At 46.2% G+C, this 16,603-nt stretch overlaps 1 protein-coding gene across 4 annotated transcripts in view; it reads right to left on the reverse strand.

Moving 5' to 3' along the window:
• Positions 1 to 722: 722 nt before the first annotated feature.
• Positions 723 to 16,603, reverse strand: part of FEZ1 (fasciculation and elongation protein zeta 1) — a 40,065-nt gene continuing 24,184 nt past the window's right edge. For 3 of the 4 annotated variants that reach the window (XM_004280716.3, XM_033407439.2, XM_033407437.2), the window contains exons 4-10: positions 16,047 to 16,133; positions 13,975 to 14,143; positions 9,964 to 10,235; positions 8,865 to 8,945; positions 7,368 to 7,443; positions 3,481 to 3,546; positions 723 to 1,079 (exon numbers count right to left, since the gene is read on the reverse strand). In XM_004280716.3, the coding sequence (XP_004280764.1) occupies positions 1,063 to 1,079; positions 3,481 to 3,546; positions 7,368 to 7,443; positions 8,865 to 8,945; positions 9,964 to 10,235; positions 13,975 to 14,143; positions 16,047 to 16,133 (768 nt within the window). In that variant the 3' untranslated portion in view covers positions 723 to 1,062. The remainder of the gene's footprint in view (positions 1,080 to 3,480; positions 3,547 to 7,367; positions 7,444 to 8,864; positions 8,946 to 9,963; positions 10,236 to 13,974; positions 14,144 to 16,046; positions 16,134 to 16,603) is intronic. The other variant, XM_033407440.2, reaches the window with a different exon arrangement.

Consider the following 16,603-nt stretch of genomic DNA (forward strand, 5'->3'; position numbering starts at 1 on the left):
ACAAAGCTAGTGGCAGGTGCATAGCAAGTACTTGATAAAAGTTTTGTTTTAAGACAGGACTGTGGGAATCTGCAGAGTTAATATCATTCAAGCCAGAAGATGGAAGCCAAAACAGTTCAGGTCGTGGTGAAATCGAGCCCCCTCCAGATACGAGGACAGCTTTCACCTGCTGGCCCAAAGAGGCTGGCAACTGCCTGCCACCAATGCCGGGGACAGCACATGGGAGTCGAGGGCTGCAGGGAGGGCAAGGAGGGCACGCACGGCCAGAGGGTACCAGGGGTCGGTGGGAGCAGTCAGGAAAGCAGCCGGGACCCCCACGCTGGGAGAACCCAGCGGAGCTGATGCCCTCCAGCACCCGGGCCTCCTGGAGTCAACCCGGCCATCCCAACAGGAGGCACCAGCTGCCCAGCCAATCCCCCCGAGCTTCACTTGCCATGCGCTAACTTCACAATCTCCTCTCTGACCAGTAGCTCCTCCAACTCAGCGTGCGGCTCCCTGTAAAACTGTCAAGCAGCTAGATCTTAGGCGTCTGCAGATGGCCTCGTCCTCCTGTCTGCAGCCCCGCCACAGGGCATGGCATGCACACCCACCCCCGGCCCAGCCCTAAACACCGTGTTGGCTGCCACGGGCCACGAGCATCATGTGGTTGCAGCTACACATCCTTTCTCTGGAGGTTTGTACCAGAGGGCCGAGGGACACCACACGCCAAAGCACATGAAGAATATTAATTAAATGAAGGTTTATTTCAAAATTAGTCTTAGGGTGGAAGCTGTTTTTGAGGGCTGGAGCCAGACTACACCATGAGTGGCGACAGCGTCTACCTCCCTCCAACACAGGCAGAGAGGAGGTGACGTCACCAGCCCTGCCCCTCGGTCATGCATCCAATGGTTACTAGGACTAGAAGCCAACAGCAAAGGACCCCGCGCATTTGCTCATGTTTAATCCAGGTTAAGCTATACACGTTTAAATACACGGCGGAGGCTACGTGGTGTCATGCAGTCCCTGCGGTGGGATGACTCTTGCTCAGTGACCTCCGCAGCAAGGCTGCTCCCAAGGGCAAGGTTAGGTAGGACAGAGCACTGGAAAGAGAAGAGGAGAGAAGGGATGTCAAAGCAAGTGTGTGGCCAGACCTGCCAGCCCGGGGTGTCCGTGGCCGAGAGCGGTCACGCCAGCCTCTCGCCTGCGTCCTGAGCAGAGAACTGCCCCCTTAGAACCAGGGAAGGATGGTGATCACGTGTCTTCCTTCCAGAAGGAGGAAGAGCCAGGGATAGGCGATTGTTCAGTGTAATGATTAACTGCATGGTCTCTGCTGCCCATTTGCTTGGGTTCACATCCTGGGTCTGGCTGTTACTAATTCTATGACCTTCGGGAAATAAGTTCTCCTACCTGTGCTTGTTTCTTCATGTATACAGTAGACTGTGCCTCTGCCTACCCCACAGGGTTGCTCAGAGGCAAATAGAAAGTGCTCAGTAAATGTTAACTAGTTTTATAAATTCACTGACATTTCAGTGGATCGTGAGGGGTAAAGTCTAGCTCTCGGGCTCCCGGACTTATAGAACCCATTTCTACACACCTCCTTTGAGAAATGGGATATTCTTTTAAAACTTTAAGAGTCAGAAGTTCTTCCCAATGTTTAGCCTAAATTCATCCTGCAGAAATTTAATATTAATCTTTCTGAGCCTTATGGAAACAATACAGCTCAGAGGTTCTAAACTGAAGTCCACAAGCCTTTGGAAGCTGCGCCCAAGGTTGTGCCTGTGGAGCAAAACCTAATGAAAAACAGAATCTGGACAATGAATGACCATTGATGGAGAGTGTTACACAGTCAATGTTTGTGTCCCCCCAATAATTCATGTTGAAGCCCTAACCCCCAGTGCAGCTGTCTTTGGAGGTGGAGCCTCTAAGGAGGGAGGGTTAAATGAAGTCATATGGGTGGGGCTCTGATCTGCCGGGATTAGTGTCCTTGTAAGAAGAAGCACCAGAGCGCTCTGGCACTCTCCCCACACACACAGAAGAAAGGCCGTGTGAGAACATAGCGAGAAGGTAGCTGTTTACAAGCCAAGAAGAGAGCCCTCACTAGAAACCCACTTTACTGGCCCCTTGATCCTGGACTTCTACTCTCCAGAACTGCGAGAAAATACATTTCTGTTGTTTAAGCCACCTGGTCTTCTGTTTTCGCAGCCTGAGCAGACTAATACAGATATTAATATCCCCCAAAGAAAGACAACCAGGTAATAGGTCTCTTAATGGAAGTTTACAACCATTGATAACCTAAAACTTATAAAAAAATTTTGTGGACAATTGTACACTGAGCTCTCTGGCCCTGCCTGGTCTGGTCTGGTGTGGACGATCTGAATGCGATCAGTCCTCTAGCTCTACTGGGCAACAGGAAATACAAAAGGTTGAAGAACGTATTAAATGAAACCGTGAGGACACAACTACTGAGGAAAAGCCGGAATGAGGAAATGCTATGGGGCAAATAACCTGGTTTCTCTAAGAAATAAAATACAAAGAGTGAGAGAGAGGAGGGAAAGGGGAACCTATATATATTAAAAGAGATTTAAGAGATACATTATGCAATTGTAATGTATGGACCTTCTTTGAATCCTGATTCAAACAAATAACCTGAAAAAAATTTATAGGAAAATCAGGGAAACCTCAACACTGGTTGGGTAATCAAAGATACTTTTTTTTTTTTTTTGGCCATGCCATGAGGCATGTGGGATCTTAGTTTGACCAGGGATCGAACCTGAGCCCCCTGCAGTGGAAGTGTGGAATCTTAACCACTGGCCGGCCAGGGAAGTCCCTCAAAGATACTTTTACATTTTTTATTTTTCTAGTTGTGATCATGATATCGTGGTTATATTTTAGGAATGTACATTGAAATATTCATGGATGAAAAATATATATAGTGGTTGGTATTTGCTTCAAAATAACATGGAAGAGAGAAGTGATGTAAATGAAAACTAGGTTGGCCAGGAGTTAATAATTGTTAAAGCTGGATGTTAAGTACATGGCAGTTCATCATACCGTTCACTCTACTTTTATATATATTAAAAATTTCCATAATAAAAGATGAAACAAAAAAGTTATGAAAGGATGTAGCTAATCATGACTCTAGTTTGCTGCCTTTCAAGCAGTTGAAACTGTTAAAGGTATCCTCTGGCTTTGTTTTTGTCAACTAAATAGCCCAAACCGCAGAGAACTTTCACAATAAGTCTTTTGTTGGTTTGGCTGCTTTTTGTGTGGAGTCACTCTGGTGACTCGGGGGTGATGGAATCTCCTCCTCAGGCCTCCTAGCAACATCCAAAGGCGAGGGCCTCCCCACAATTGTCCACTGAGTTCCCTGGCCCTGCCCGATCTGGCCTGGCGTGGATGCCCTGGGAGGGCTGCAGTGCGGGTTCCACGTGTCCAGCAGGAGTCCTGGGGGAGGGGGCCCTAGAGGATGCTTCTGCTCCCAGAGGCCTGGGCCACTCTCACCTTTTAAAATGTAGTCCGTCAGCAAAGTGGGCACCTTCTCATTATCCTCCTTCATGGCAAAGAGAACTGGAGAAGGAGAGAGAAAGGAGCTAAGATGCATCAGGGCATAGGACTCACCTCTGGGGCCAGACAACCCACCAACCCAAAGTGAGCGAGACAGAGTCAAGGAAACAAGACATTCACTGAGTACTGAGCAAAGTCTAGAAGCCTCTGGCAAGAGTCAGCATTCAACCTGCTGGGGTGGGGAGGGGGCTGCTGGGAAATCCATCAAAAGAGTCAGGGTCGGGGCTTCCCTGGTGGTGCAGTGGTTGGGAGTCCACCTGCTGATGCAGGGGACACGGGTTCGTGCCCCAGTCCGGGAGGATCCCACATGCTGCGGAGCGGCTGGGCCCGTGAGCCATGGCCGCTAAGCCTGCGCGTCCGAGGCCCGCGTACCGCAAAAAAAAAAAAAAAAAAAAGAGTCAGGGTGGCCCTGTGGATGAGGTGACTTCTCTTTTATCCTTTACTTTTGGTGTGTGTGCTCATCTATAATTTCCACATCTCCTCCTAAGTATGTATCTTTAATGATCATAAAAATAAACAAAGCAATTTAAAAAAGGAATCAGCTTTCAGATGCAATCCAAATGTTAAGAATAACAGCTGTCACGTCACCGAACCACCGATAAATCTGTCCTTAAAGACATTCTATTCGTATAAACAGAAATTATCAGCAAAGTTCTCACCTCCAGTTTATCAACAGCAAATGAATTTAATTTCACAACTATTTTCTACTCTATGCCCAGTACAGCACTAGAATTTGTGGAAATGTAAGCGTATTAATGACCCTCAAGGAGCTTACAGACTTCTTGTTGAAACAGGATATGACCTACACCTGAAGCAAACAATAGGGAAGTGAATAAAGCCTAAAGGCTTTTTATAAAAGATTTTAAAATAGATTTTTCTGTTATTAAACTAGGAAGCATCTTCTCATATTCATGATTCATGTTGTGGAAGTCAGCTTTGTAGAAAATCCTTCAAGGAAATACCTGGACCTTGCTTATACTATCAAAAAGTGAGGGCAGGGGTGGGCTATCCAACAATAGAGTTATTCATCAGTGGATGCCTTAAGTAAACGATGGTGTATGTAATATATACACGGCCTCATACAGCTTCATGAGAGATGAGAGCGATCTCTATATACAAGACATACTTAAGAATGAAGAAAGAAGGCTGCAGAACTTTATGTATTAATTTTAAATGAGTAAATAATACATGCTAATATTCATAGAAAAATCTGGAAGAATGTGCATGAAACCGTAAAAAGCAGATACCTTGGAGTGTGAGACCCCGGGCGTTGTTCCCTTCTACGTGATATCTCTCCAGTGTCCAGTTTTTTTCCATGAACGTGTATTACTTTTGGCAAGTGGAAAAAACACTAAAGATCAGCTGGCCCTGATAGCTGGGGTCAGGAGGCAACCATTACAATGGAGGGACCCCCCAGTCCATTTTTAGGTCCTGTTTTCCATTGATTACCTTGCCTCGTTGCAAGTCAGGGTCATGGAACTTGACTCCAAAGCTCAGGAGTGGGTGAGGAACAGAGCCTGATGGTGGCATGAGTCCGTGGCCAACTCCAGAAAAAGACTGGACCTCAGGCCATCCAGGCAATGTTTTCTTTTATTTCTTCCGTATTTTTAGACATGGATTCATTTCGATGTAATAGGCTGAAAATACTTTGCAACTGAGCACGAGCAGACTAAATGCTGCCCACCAAGAAGATAGGCGTAAAAATACAATAATTGCACTCAGTCAATATGTGACTAAGGTGATCTCCAAAATCCAAAATTTATATAAATTGCCCAGTCCCCGGAGCCAGTCTTTGGCCTACATTCTTTTTTTTTGTGTGTGTGTGTGTGTGGTACGCGGGCCTCTCACTGTTGTGGCCTCTCCCGTTGCAGAGCACAGGCTCCAGACGCGCAGGCTCAGCGACCATGGCTCACAGGTCCAGCCGCTCCGTGGCATGTGGGATCTTCCCGGACCGGGTCACGAACCCGCGTCCCCTGCATTGGCAGGCAGACTCTCCACCACTGCGCCACCAGGGAAGCCCTGGCCTACATTTTTGACTCAGGAGTTGGGGAAAGAGGAGTTGTTATTCACGAACGCATACTAGGATGTGCCCAAAAAGAGAGCTTTCATAATCTACAGGAGAATTGGTATTCAGGAAAGTTGGCAGTTTTATTTTTAAAGGGATAAAATATTGGAATGTCGTATGTCCATATGACAGAAGAGAGAGCCATAAAAAGGATGTTAACCAAATGTTAACTGATGTGACTGAAATCATGATATGAAATTTTATAGCCAGTATAATCCCAACCATATGGAAAAGGCATAAAATACTATGGCTGAAAAACACCATACAGTAACCACAGTGAAGGGGACAAGAAGTTACTTATTTTCTTTTGTTCACATTTCTGTGTTTCCAAAGTATTCTAAATGATGGATATACTCTAGCCCTAACTTTTAAAATGAACTTGAAATGTGTAAACAAACCCAGTGTTTCTTAATTAAAATGAAAGGATTTCACACTGAATTCCTGAATAGGTATCTGTAATAAATTTATAGCTCTTCCTTTTTTAAAAAGAGCATGATAGAAAAAAAAAAGAGCACGATAGAGTACTCTACATATATCAACCTTCATAATTTGTCCAAATTATTTTCCAAATGCTTACTCCTTGTGAAAATACAATCACCTATAAATGTCAGCTCGTTTCTATCTGCTTCCGTTTAAAAAAATCTTTGTGCATATGTATGCAAATAAAGGCGCTCCAAATGAGTTTAGAGGAAGCCGATGCACTTTGAATTTAAAATTCCAGATTCTCAAGGCCGCAGTATCTATTGATGTAGGCAAGATTTCCGTTTACCAGAACCTCCTGCTTTAGTTCTCCAAAACGATAAAAATGAAACCGTTTGGGCACTTTTAGCACTGGGCCCAGGAGGTATCTATCTTCCTCAGCCGAACAGCTGAAGCTCCTCTTCCCATTCCCTAGGGTGTCAAATAGCCCTGCAGGGGTCCATTCCCGCCGAGGCAGCAGCACAGCAACGGGCTGCGGGCTGCGCAGCCCGGTTAGTGTGTCACTCAATGCAGTGCACGGTTGCCAGGGAGATGGACGGTCTCGTGATTCACTGAGCCCGTCCCCACATCTCAGCCTAGGATTTTTCTCTTCCTAAAAGAATCAAGCTGACACTGAGGGCTGACACCACGTGCCCCCCAGCCCTTTGCGGGTTGTAGTGTTTGATGTCTATAAAGAGATTTTGCCTCCAAAAGGCTCTTTATCACAGGCTGTTTTCTCCCATAGCTCAAAATGTTTCTTAATATTACTTAACACTAGAGTCAGAGTGGAAGAGAGGAAGCAGTCATTGCCTGGAAGGAAAACCAGACTCTATTCTCTCTAATCAGCCTTACCCCACTCAAGAAACCTTGCTTCTCAGTAAATACAGCCAGTCCCTTAGAAGGAGCTCCCTGCCTTGGGGACGCGAGGCAACCTCAAGCTTCAGAAGAGAGAAATGGCAAGGCAGAGAGCGCACAGCCTTGAGACCTGTGGATGAGCCACAGAGAGCCCCTGCACACCACTACCACCCGGCCACCGCCCCAGCCTCTTCCACCAGCTCCTTTTCTCTGGCAAGTCTCTTCCCTTACAGGAACCGGGAAAAGACGAGGCAGCTCTGGGTATCGCTGCAGAACTCTTTAACTGTACCCCGTGCCGGGGACGTGATGCAACGGTGTGGAGCACATTTTGACCCATAGAAACTGCTCTGGGGACACCTCCGGACTGAGATACCACGGGTGCAACTCACAGGGTGGGAGGGAGGGAAATGAGCCCCTGGTCTCGCTGCGAATGGGAGGAACTCACTGTTTGTCAGCATCTGGAGATCTTCCACCGACGGGGGCGAGGCCTTCTTCTCGTAAGGGATGACCGTGTTCAGGTACTAGAAGACAAGCAGGGTGTGCAGCATGTGAGACAGAAGCCCGGCCCCCGGGGGCTGAGATATGGTTGACAGCTTGCATGGGGATTGGACTTTTCTCTAAAAAACACGCTCCGTCAAATTTGACGTTCTCGACAACACCCATGATGATGTGCGCACCATCGTTTCAGGACTTTTTCCCCATTTTTGGAAAATGTCTCTTTAAAAGTAAGACTTTACCATATTAGCCAGGCAAAATGTCCTTCCACTCCAACGGATATATTCTTCTGACACTAGAAACTTTTTGATTATTTAGGAATCCTGGTGAGCTTTTTCTCCTCCAGGCTGAAAGCAGACAACATTCTAAGGGGGTGGGGGGTGATATTTTCTTATCTTTTGCAGTGTAACTTGAGAATGAATGGTTTCTCTTCTGTCAAAATGACTGGTGAGAAAACCTCAACCCTGCCCTGGGTCTGGGATGTTGGGTTTGCTCCCTCTGCTGGAGATGAGGTGCTCCTACAACAAAATCATCTTAGGGTCCAGTGGGATATCAAAGAACACCGGCCAGAGAGACCTGGAAGGTTCTGAGGGAGCCTGGGCATTGTGAGTGGGAAGAGCTCTAGACCAGGAGGCCTGTGTTTCAGTCCTGGCCCTGCCACTAGCAGCGTGGCCTTGGGGAAACGTCTAATCTCTCTGGGCCTTAGTTCTCACTGCTGTGAACTCAGGGGAGTGAGTTAGATGTTCCTAAAATCTCTTCCCAGGCTGTAGTTCCAGAATTCTAACACTTAGGATTCAGCTACAAATATGTCTAAAACATACACAGTTTTTGTGCACAATCTCAAAGGTGTCTAGTGACAAACTGGCCTTCTCTGTTAGACTATTATGCATTGCATGAGGGCTGGACCAGGGTTTCCTCATCTCTGTACTGCCCTAAGCAACAGAGCCTAGCACATGGCAGGCACCTGAGAGCCAGAAATGCAAGCCACTTCTCAGGTGAGAAGTGATTGACTAAACGGAGCTCAACGGGAGACCCCCGCAGCGCGGGTTACAGTCAACAGGGCAGCTGAAGTGAAGAGGCAGTCTTGGTGGGATTGGCTCACCTGGTGGCCCAGTGTGGCAGAGGTAATGAAGCTCTTGGATGGGATCTTTCATGAAGTGGATTCCCCTTTAATGCATTTTGTTCTGAAAACAACTGAACAAGGTCTACAAGTAGTGTTGAGTTTTAAGTTTTATCCAGGTCCTCTCATATTAAAGCTCAAAAAACTTTGCCTTTAAAAAGACACTTTCTGTTCCTCCTTAGAATGGAAGAAATTGTTAGGACATTTCCCCCTGCAACCTGGCCCCGTGCAGGGATAATTCTAGTGAATCAGCATCCCCTGCTCTGTTGGAGAGACCAAGTTGCAAGAATCTGGGAAGGAAGCTGGGAGCAGGGAGATGGGTTGTACCTGCTTGTCAGTTCCTGAGGGGCCAAAGGTCTGGCGGATGCCGCTCTGCAGGATGTTGGAGATGCCTTCCATGCTGAAGCGCTGGGGAGGGGGGGGGACAACGAGACTCAGAAGGGCAAGTGCTTCCTGCTCATATTCATTGCCCCAGGGACACCTGTGTCCTCCCTAAGCTACCTGGACCCGTCAGCTTCCACACTGTCCCAGATCCGGACCCCGATTCTGCGACTAGAAAGCAAAGGTAAGACCTGGGCTAAGAGACAGGCCAAAATTTCAGCCTGAGCTTTGCAAGAAGCAATAGCAGAGTCTCAAAGACTCTTATCTGAGTAAGTGCCTCGGGCGATGAGACCCCACCCCACCCCCCGCCCCCCCCCCCCCCCCCCCCCGCACTCCTGGGTTTCCTCATTTCAGCCTCCATTGTGTGCACAGAAAAATAAAGCAGCAGAGGGAAACTTGGACAGATGAGGATGAAAATGTCTCAGGGAAGAAAAAAAAATGCCCAGCCATTGGGAAGGGCAGGTGTAAAACGACTGTCCTCATCTGGAAAGATTTTTCCAAAATGCATCTGCCCGGGCCCAATTCAGTAGGTCTGAGAGGGAGCCCAGGAAAAGGTATTTTGAAAAAGCTCCTTAGCTGATTCTGCTGAGCTTCCCTGATGGAGAACCACTGGTTAGAAGAATCTGGTCAATATCACAAGGCGTCATAATGTTCCATCCGGAAACACTCTATGGACATCCTAAAGAGATGAGTCAGGACCCTAAGCTGTGCTGGTAGCAGGCTCGTCCCAGGGCACAACCCCTTTCAATCCTAAATGCTTTCACCCCACTTTTTCAGATCTAGCTTAAGAGAGCACACATAGTCACTTATTTTCCAGTGTTACATCCTGTCTCCTCCAGTTAGACCGGGCGTTCTCTAGGGGGGCAGAGGACACGGGTGGGCTCTTCTCCCTCTCGTGGCCCTGCTGTCTGCCAGGGTGTCCTTGCTCATTGTCACGGCTTAGGACAGGTCTGTCTGGGGTCACAGCAGGGCTGGTCCCGGGACCTGCAACGGGGAGCCCGGAGGCGTGGGTGTGCTTGGTCCTCGTGCCGGGCTGTCCTCTTACCTTGAGTGGCATCTGGCTTCCCTTCTCTATCCGGCTGCTCTGCAAGCTCAGCCCTTTCTCTTTCCGCCTCTTCTTCATCAGTTCTCGCTGCTCCTTCTGCTTGTTCTGCACCTCGATGAGCACCGTGATGAAGGAGTTCTTCACTTCCTTCTCGAACTCCAGCTCGTCCCGGCGGGCCAGCTGCTGCACCAGCTCCTCTGAAAAGTCTCGGATGGCGCCCTCCACCTGGTCCAGCAGCTCTGTCAGCTCAGACCCAGACATGTGCCTCAGTCCTGCAGGGGTAGACCATCCTGCAGGGTCACTGCATCAAGCCCAGCCCACTGGAGAGGCTCCCGGGGCCCTGGCCGCCTGACAGGTCTGGAGGAGACCCCCCAGCCCCAGACAGTTCCTCAAAGGGCCATGACAGACCTTCACAATTTAGGGGCGTGCCAGCAGGGAGAGCCAGTTATCAACTGAGGAAGAGAACATCATCTCGGGGAAACAAAGGAGGGAGGAAAAACAGCCCCCAAGGACTGTGGAGTCTGTGGACTCTGTCCACAAAAACGTGTGTGGGCAGACATGTGGTTTTTGATCCCTTGTTCCATCTACCTATTTTTCCTCTGTCTCTGTAATATTTCTCATGTGAAATGGGTCAAGAATTGGGGGGAAAAAACATGATGAAAGGGTTTGGCGTCCGTGCTGAGGAGCAATAGAGAGGTGGTGTTTATTCCCAAAACCTGATCAAGACACAGCCGACAGCAAAATAAACAGAGCGATCTGAGGCCTTCTTTACACCTACTGTCCTGTGTCGCGGTGCACGTGCCCAAAAATACGTGAAACATGTAAAGATGGGCAACACGTTCAGAAAAATGAAGTCTGGCTTGTTGGTACCGAGTCGTCTGCTACTGTCAGAGAAAAGGAAAGGGAACCTGGGAAGACAGGACACCGATCACTTTGTTTTAAACTCTTGTCCCCTAAGACTTCTTCACCTAAAGTAGATTCGGGAGCATATTTTTGAATGTGCCCCGTCCTAGTGGCATCTTTTGTTTCTACATCAGAATCCATTTTCCTTTCCCTTTCCGCTCCTGCTCTGCCGGGGGATTTGCTGACTTAGCTCAACCTTCCCCGTTAATTTCACTCTTTGCAGCTGTCCTCCTCCTTCTGTTTTTGCCATTTCACTCTGCATTTCAGACGTTTTCCCGAGTCTTTTGCTGAGCAGTTCTATGTGTGGGACCTTTGTGTGCCGGAGAATGGCCTGATTGGAGCGGCCGTGAATGCAGCACCAGGGCCAAATGCACTCCATCCCTCCCAGCGGATTCCTTCTGCTGCCATTGCCCTGCCTCTGCTCTTCAGAGCCACAGGGTTTTACTTAGAGGGTGCAGTTCTTCAGATCACGCCTCTATTTTCACCACTATGCTAGTCTATGCTTGGACCTTTATACCCTGACCAGCCTGCCTTCCCTCTCCGTCGTTTATAAGTCCCGTCACCCCCATTCGGATCCGCTCCCAGGGAACGTGTCCCCTCCGGCCGCCTAGTTACCACTATCCCCGCAGATGGATGAATTTTATACTCAGTTTTGCCACTGCTGTTACATCTTTTAATTTCACGCTTCATCCACCTCTTTCTTTGCAGGATCATAATTACCACAAACCTGTGTCAGAGAGTTAATACGATACACAGATTAAGAGTGTGGACTCTGCAGTTAACCTGCCTAGTTTCAAATTTTGACTCCACCCCTTAAGACTTGAATGTGACACGGGGCAAATATGCATTAAAAATAAAAGGCTTAACAAACTCATGAAAGGGTGCTCAACATCACTAATCATTAGAGAAATGCAAATCAAAACTACAGTGAGGTATCACCTCACACCAGTCAGAATGGCCATCATCAAAAAATCTACAAACAATAAATGCTGGAGAGGGTGTGGAGAAAAGGGAACCCTCTTGCACTGTTGGTGGGAATGTAAATTGATACAGCCACTATGGAGAACAGTATGGAGGTTCCTTAAAAAACTAAAAATAGAACTACCATAGGACCCAGCAATCCCACTACTGGGCATATACCCTGGGAAAACCATAATTCAAAAGGAGTCATGTACCACAATGTTCACTGCAGCTCTATTTACAATAGCCAGGACATGGAAGCAGCCTAAGTGTCCATCGATAGATGACTGGATAAAGAAGATGTGGCACATATATACAATGGAATATTACTCAGCCATAAAAAGAAACGAAATTGAGTTATTTGTAGTGAGGTGGATGGACCTAGAGTCTGTCATACAGAGTGAAGTAAGTCAGAAAGAGAAAACAACAAATACTGTATGCTAACACATATATATGAAATCTAAAAAAAAAAAAAAGGTTCTGAAGAACCTAGGGGCAGGACAGGAATAAAGACGCAGACATAGAGAATGGACTTGAGGACACTGGGAGGGGAAAGGTAAGCTGGGACAAAGTGAGAGAGTGGCATGGACATGTTATACACTACCAAACGTAAAATAGATAGCTAGTGGGAAGAAGCTGCATAGCATTGGGAGATCAGCTCTGTGCTCTGTGACCACCTAGAGGGATGGGATAGGACGGGTGGGAGGGAGACGCAAGAGGGAAGAGATATGGGGATATATGTATACGTATAGCTGATTCACTTTGTTATAAAGCAGAAACTAACACACCATTGTAAAGCAATTACACTCCAATAAAGATGTTAAAAAACTAAAATAAGAGGCTTGATTCTCCCTGTTGAAAATAAGGGAAGAGACTTCCCCTCTTCCTCACCTCCCTTATTTTTGTTGTTTTTTTTTTTTTGCGGTACGCAGTCCTCTCACCGCTGTGGCCTCTCCCATTGCGGAGCACAGGCTGTGGACGCACAGGCTCAGCGGCCATGGCTCACGGGCCCAGCCGCTCCGCGGCATGTGGGATCTTCCCGGACCGGGGCACGAACCCGCGTCCCCTGCATCGGGAGGCAGACTCTCAACCACTGCACCACCAGGGAAGCCCCCCTCACCTCCCTTTTTCTTTCAGAATCTCTCTCTCTGTTTTTCAAATATATGTGCATGATTTTAATGGCTAAATAAGCCACTGGCCAGTCTCAGGACTCAGATGTGCTTCCTCAAGGACCTGGGAGCCACTGCTTTGAAAAGTCATCCCCAAGAAAGAAAACAGGGGCCTAACTTGCCACCTGACTCTAAATTGCAAAATTGTAATGGGTTGTGTCCAGTTAGCTGTAGACACGGGTTAGATTTCTTTCCAGTTTTGCAATCCCTTTAGTGGGTTGACTGTGACATGCATCAATTCAATAATGAAATTGTTTTCATTTTCTCAGAAAGAAAACCTCTACTTCTGTGGAGAGGTTTTCTGGGTGGGGAGGAGATTTTATTTCTTAATTATATTTCTGCAACGGTGGCCTTGAAACAAGTCACTTACCCTCTTGGAAACTCAGTTAGCTCAATCCTAATGGGGTTGGCACGGGCATGAAATGAGATTATGCATAGAAAGTTTTAGAACAGCGCCTGGCCCTCCAAAGCTCTCCAAAAATACGAGCTCTTATTATCATTACCATTTGTAGGTTTGTTCATTGATTTCACGGTAGCATCATTGTGAATAGTGGGTTCAGATTTCCTCTACTCGTTCTGCTTTAGTCTTGTTCTTTGGTTTGTTTTACCGTTGTTTTCATTTTTAAAAAATTTTTATTGGATTATAGTTGATTTACACTGTTGGGTTAATTTCAGGTGTACAGCAAAGTGAATCAGTTATACATATACATATATCCACTCTTCTTTTTTTTTTTTTTTTAGATTTTCCCATATAGGCCATTACACAGTATTGAGTAGAGTTCCTTGTGCTGTACAGCAGGTCGTTTTATCCTTTTAATCTTGCTTCCTCCCCCAGCAATGCTAACTTCTCTCCTGATGTCCAGTAAGAAAGGTATTGCCAACTCCCTAGATCCGAGGTTCTCTTAGTGGCGTGTGAAGCATGTGCCCTGCCTGGCAGAGCTGAGTTTGTCCTCCGTGGGCCCGCCCCCAGGACTCTCACCTTCGTAGGACCAGTTGTTGTTGAAGGTCTGGGTCAAGGCCTGCATCTCCTGCAGGAGGACCAAGTCCGCCTGGGAGGAGGTTTCTCCCCCATCCTCCTCTTCTAGAACCTCCTCTTCCTCCTCAGGGTCTGGGGAGTTCTGCATCATTTCCTCAATCTCCTCAATCACCTGGAGAAGGTACACAAGGGAGTGCTCACTCTTCTCTGCTACAGGGACATCCCAGCTTGAATTCTGATCAGGGAAGGATGTTCCTAATTTGCTGTCTGTAAAATTCCTAAAGCAATATTGTTACTTAATAAATACTGAATAATAATAAAACTAGATCTGACCAAAGGCTTACAAGCACTCTTCCTTTGATATAAAGTCCTCTCTAATGTCAAACCTCTTCCAAGAACATCATTTAGATGAGTTCTTTATTGGGAATAAACTGCTCTTTCAGGAAATGAAGCAGAGCTTCCTGGAAGGGAACATTTACTTCAATTTTCTGAGCACCTTCTTTCTAAGTGGAAAGACATTTTATCTACCCAACTCAAACACAAAATCCAGTCCATTCATTGTGATGATGCTTAAGATGGGAAAAAACCCAAAGTGTTCCTAGGATAACTCAAAATGGGGAGTTGCTTTTTTACATAGAGGAAAACAGCTCTTCCTCCAGAATTCACCTGGACAGGAACTAAAGCTGCCCAACAAAAGTGGAAATAAAGATAATGACATAATAAAAGGACAGGTAGGTTCTGGAGAGCAGAAAATCGATAAGAAACCCAGCTGTAATCTAGACTCTTGTAGGGGACAGCTCCTAGAAGAGAGAGTAAAATTAGATAACTGCCAAGAGGAATAAGGCTGAACTACTTTGTACATTAATTGTTTACACATAAAGGAAATGGAATAAGCAAAGACCACTTCTGAAAGAAGCCATCCACGAGTCTGGTCAGAACAGTGCATCTATATATTTGTCTGTTCTCGATGCTGTGATGGACTCCATCTCCAAGGCCAACTGGTCTTTGAAGTGGGTTCCTTTATGGTAGGCTGGATCAAAGATAAAGGCACTTAAGTCCCCTCCTCTGGAATAATTTCTATTTTATTCCCAAGCCTTCCCATCTCCACTCACAAATTTAAGGGATACTTAGTTTTTGACTACTGCAAGCCACTCATGGAACACGAGCAAACTACACCAACCCCCTTTAGAATTTTATGACTGAGCTTCTCTTTCAGAGTCATTATCATTGAACTTGTGTCACTGAATTGTATTTTCCCCCAAATTCACAAGGTAACTGCTAGCTCCTGTTCTTTTTAATTTGGTTCCTTTTAATCTCTTGATCCTTATCTGTTTATAGCCCACCTTTTTACCACAGATATGAAAGAGTTCCTTTTACTGAAAAGCACTTTCTGGAACCAAAACTCCTAGTGGAGCTTTTTCAGAACCACTCTGTGAAAACACCTGAAAGGTGCCTGCTCAAAGCAAGTGCCCATAAATAGTTGTTGACTCAAAGGTTGAATAAGGAATCCAGAGACTCAGGAGTATTTTCCCTAAGTAACAAATTATTAAAACTAAAATTAAGTAACTCAATAAAATGTGAAACATTAGATCTTTTTTTTAAAAAAAAACAAGTGTTTCTAATACTTCTTTTGGAAGGCTCAACGTTTTCAGTGTTCTATGAAATATGAGAAAATGTCCATCACTTGGAAGCCTCTTCTGCCATTTCTATTCTTGTAGAACAGCTATTTGGGACCCTTGTTTAAGTGTCTTGACTCCAAGTACAATGAGCTGCAATAAAGACACTTAGCAGGAAATGAAGGCAGTAAACGCTGAGCCCATCTCTGGCTGTTATCAAACATGGACCACATCCAACACACGTCAGGAATTACATCCCTAATTACAGCAGGTGCATAAACTGAGGCTTAAAGAGGCATGAAATTTACCAAAGACACAGCCACCACAAGACCATACATTTTTCTACTGCCTGAAAGGGATGTGGCAGGTATGTATTCAGACTTTTTGTCTATCAAAGGAACTAAAAGTTCCAAGAACTTAGAGAGAGAGAGAGAGAGAGAGAGAGAGAGAGATTCGTACCTGATCTGCTGTGAGCAGAGGCTCCTCACTGATTCCAGAATAATGTTCACTCTTCTCATTGAACTCTTCCTCTCCTTTCTCATGGATCTGAAAGAGGTGTGGGGTGGGGGATGGAATTCTGATTGACCATCAGCAGAACTAGGATTCTCTCCAGTCTCTAGAATAGATGACACTGACAGAGGCCACTCTGGTCATCCCCTGTGTAAAGAGAAAATCTGAAGAGGTGTGCAGAGTTTCATCCAATTCCAAGCGTACCCTGTCCACACAGCACGCATCACTGGGTCCAGCTTAGAAAAAGACAATAAGGCATGTGTGGCCTGCACCATTCCAACCCATGGGGAGCAGAACTGTTCTTTAACCGACAGACAGGTCGTTTTTACATGAACAAGGAACCTTCCTGAGGTGAGTAACAATGGCAACCAACTCCTGCAGCAAAGGCACACTTGTTTATATAAGGAATTTCAATCTGGGGATCAGTTTCCAGATTTTATTTTATTAGGCATTTAAAGGGGTGGGCTGTTCCAGTGCAAATAATCATGTTTTTAAAATTTGATGAA

Source organism: Orcinus orca, chromosome 8, assembly GCF_937001465.1.
Source record: "Orcinus orca chromosome 8, mOrcOrc1.1, whole genome shotgun sequence".
NCBI classification, from domain to species: domain Eukaryota; kingdom Metazoa; phylum Chordata; class Mammalia; order Artiodactyla; family Delphinidae; genus Orcinus; species Orcinus orca.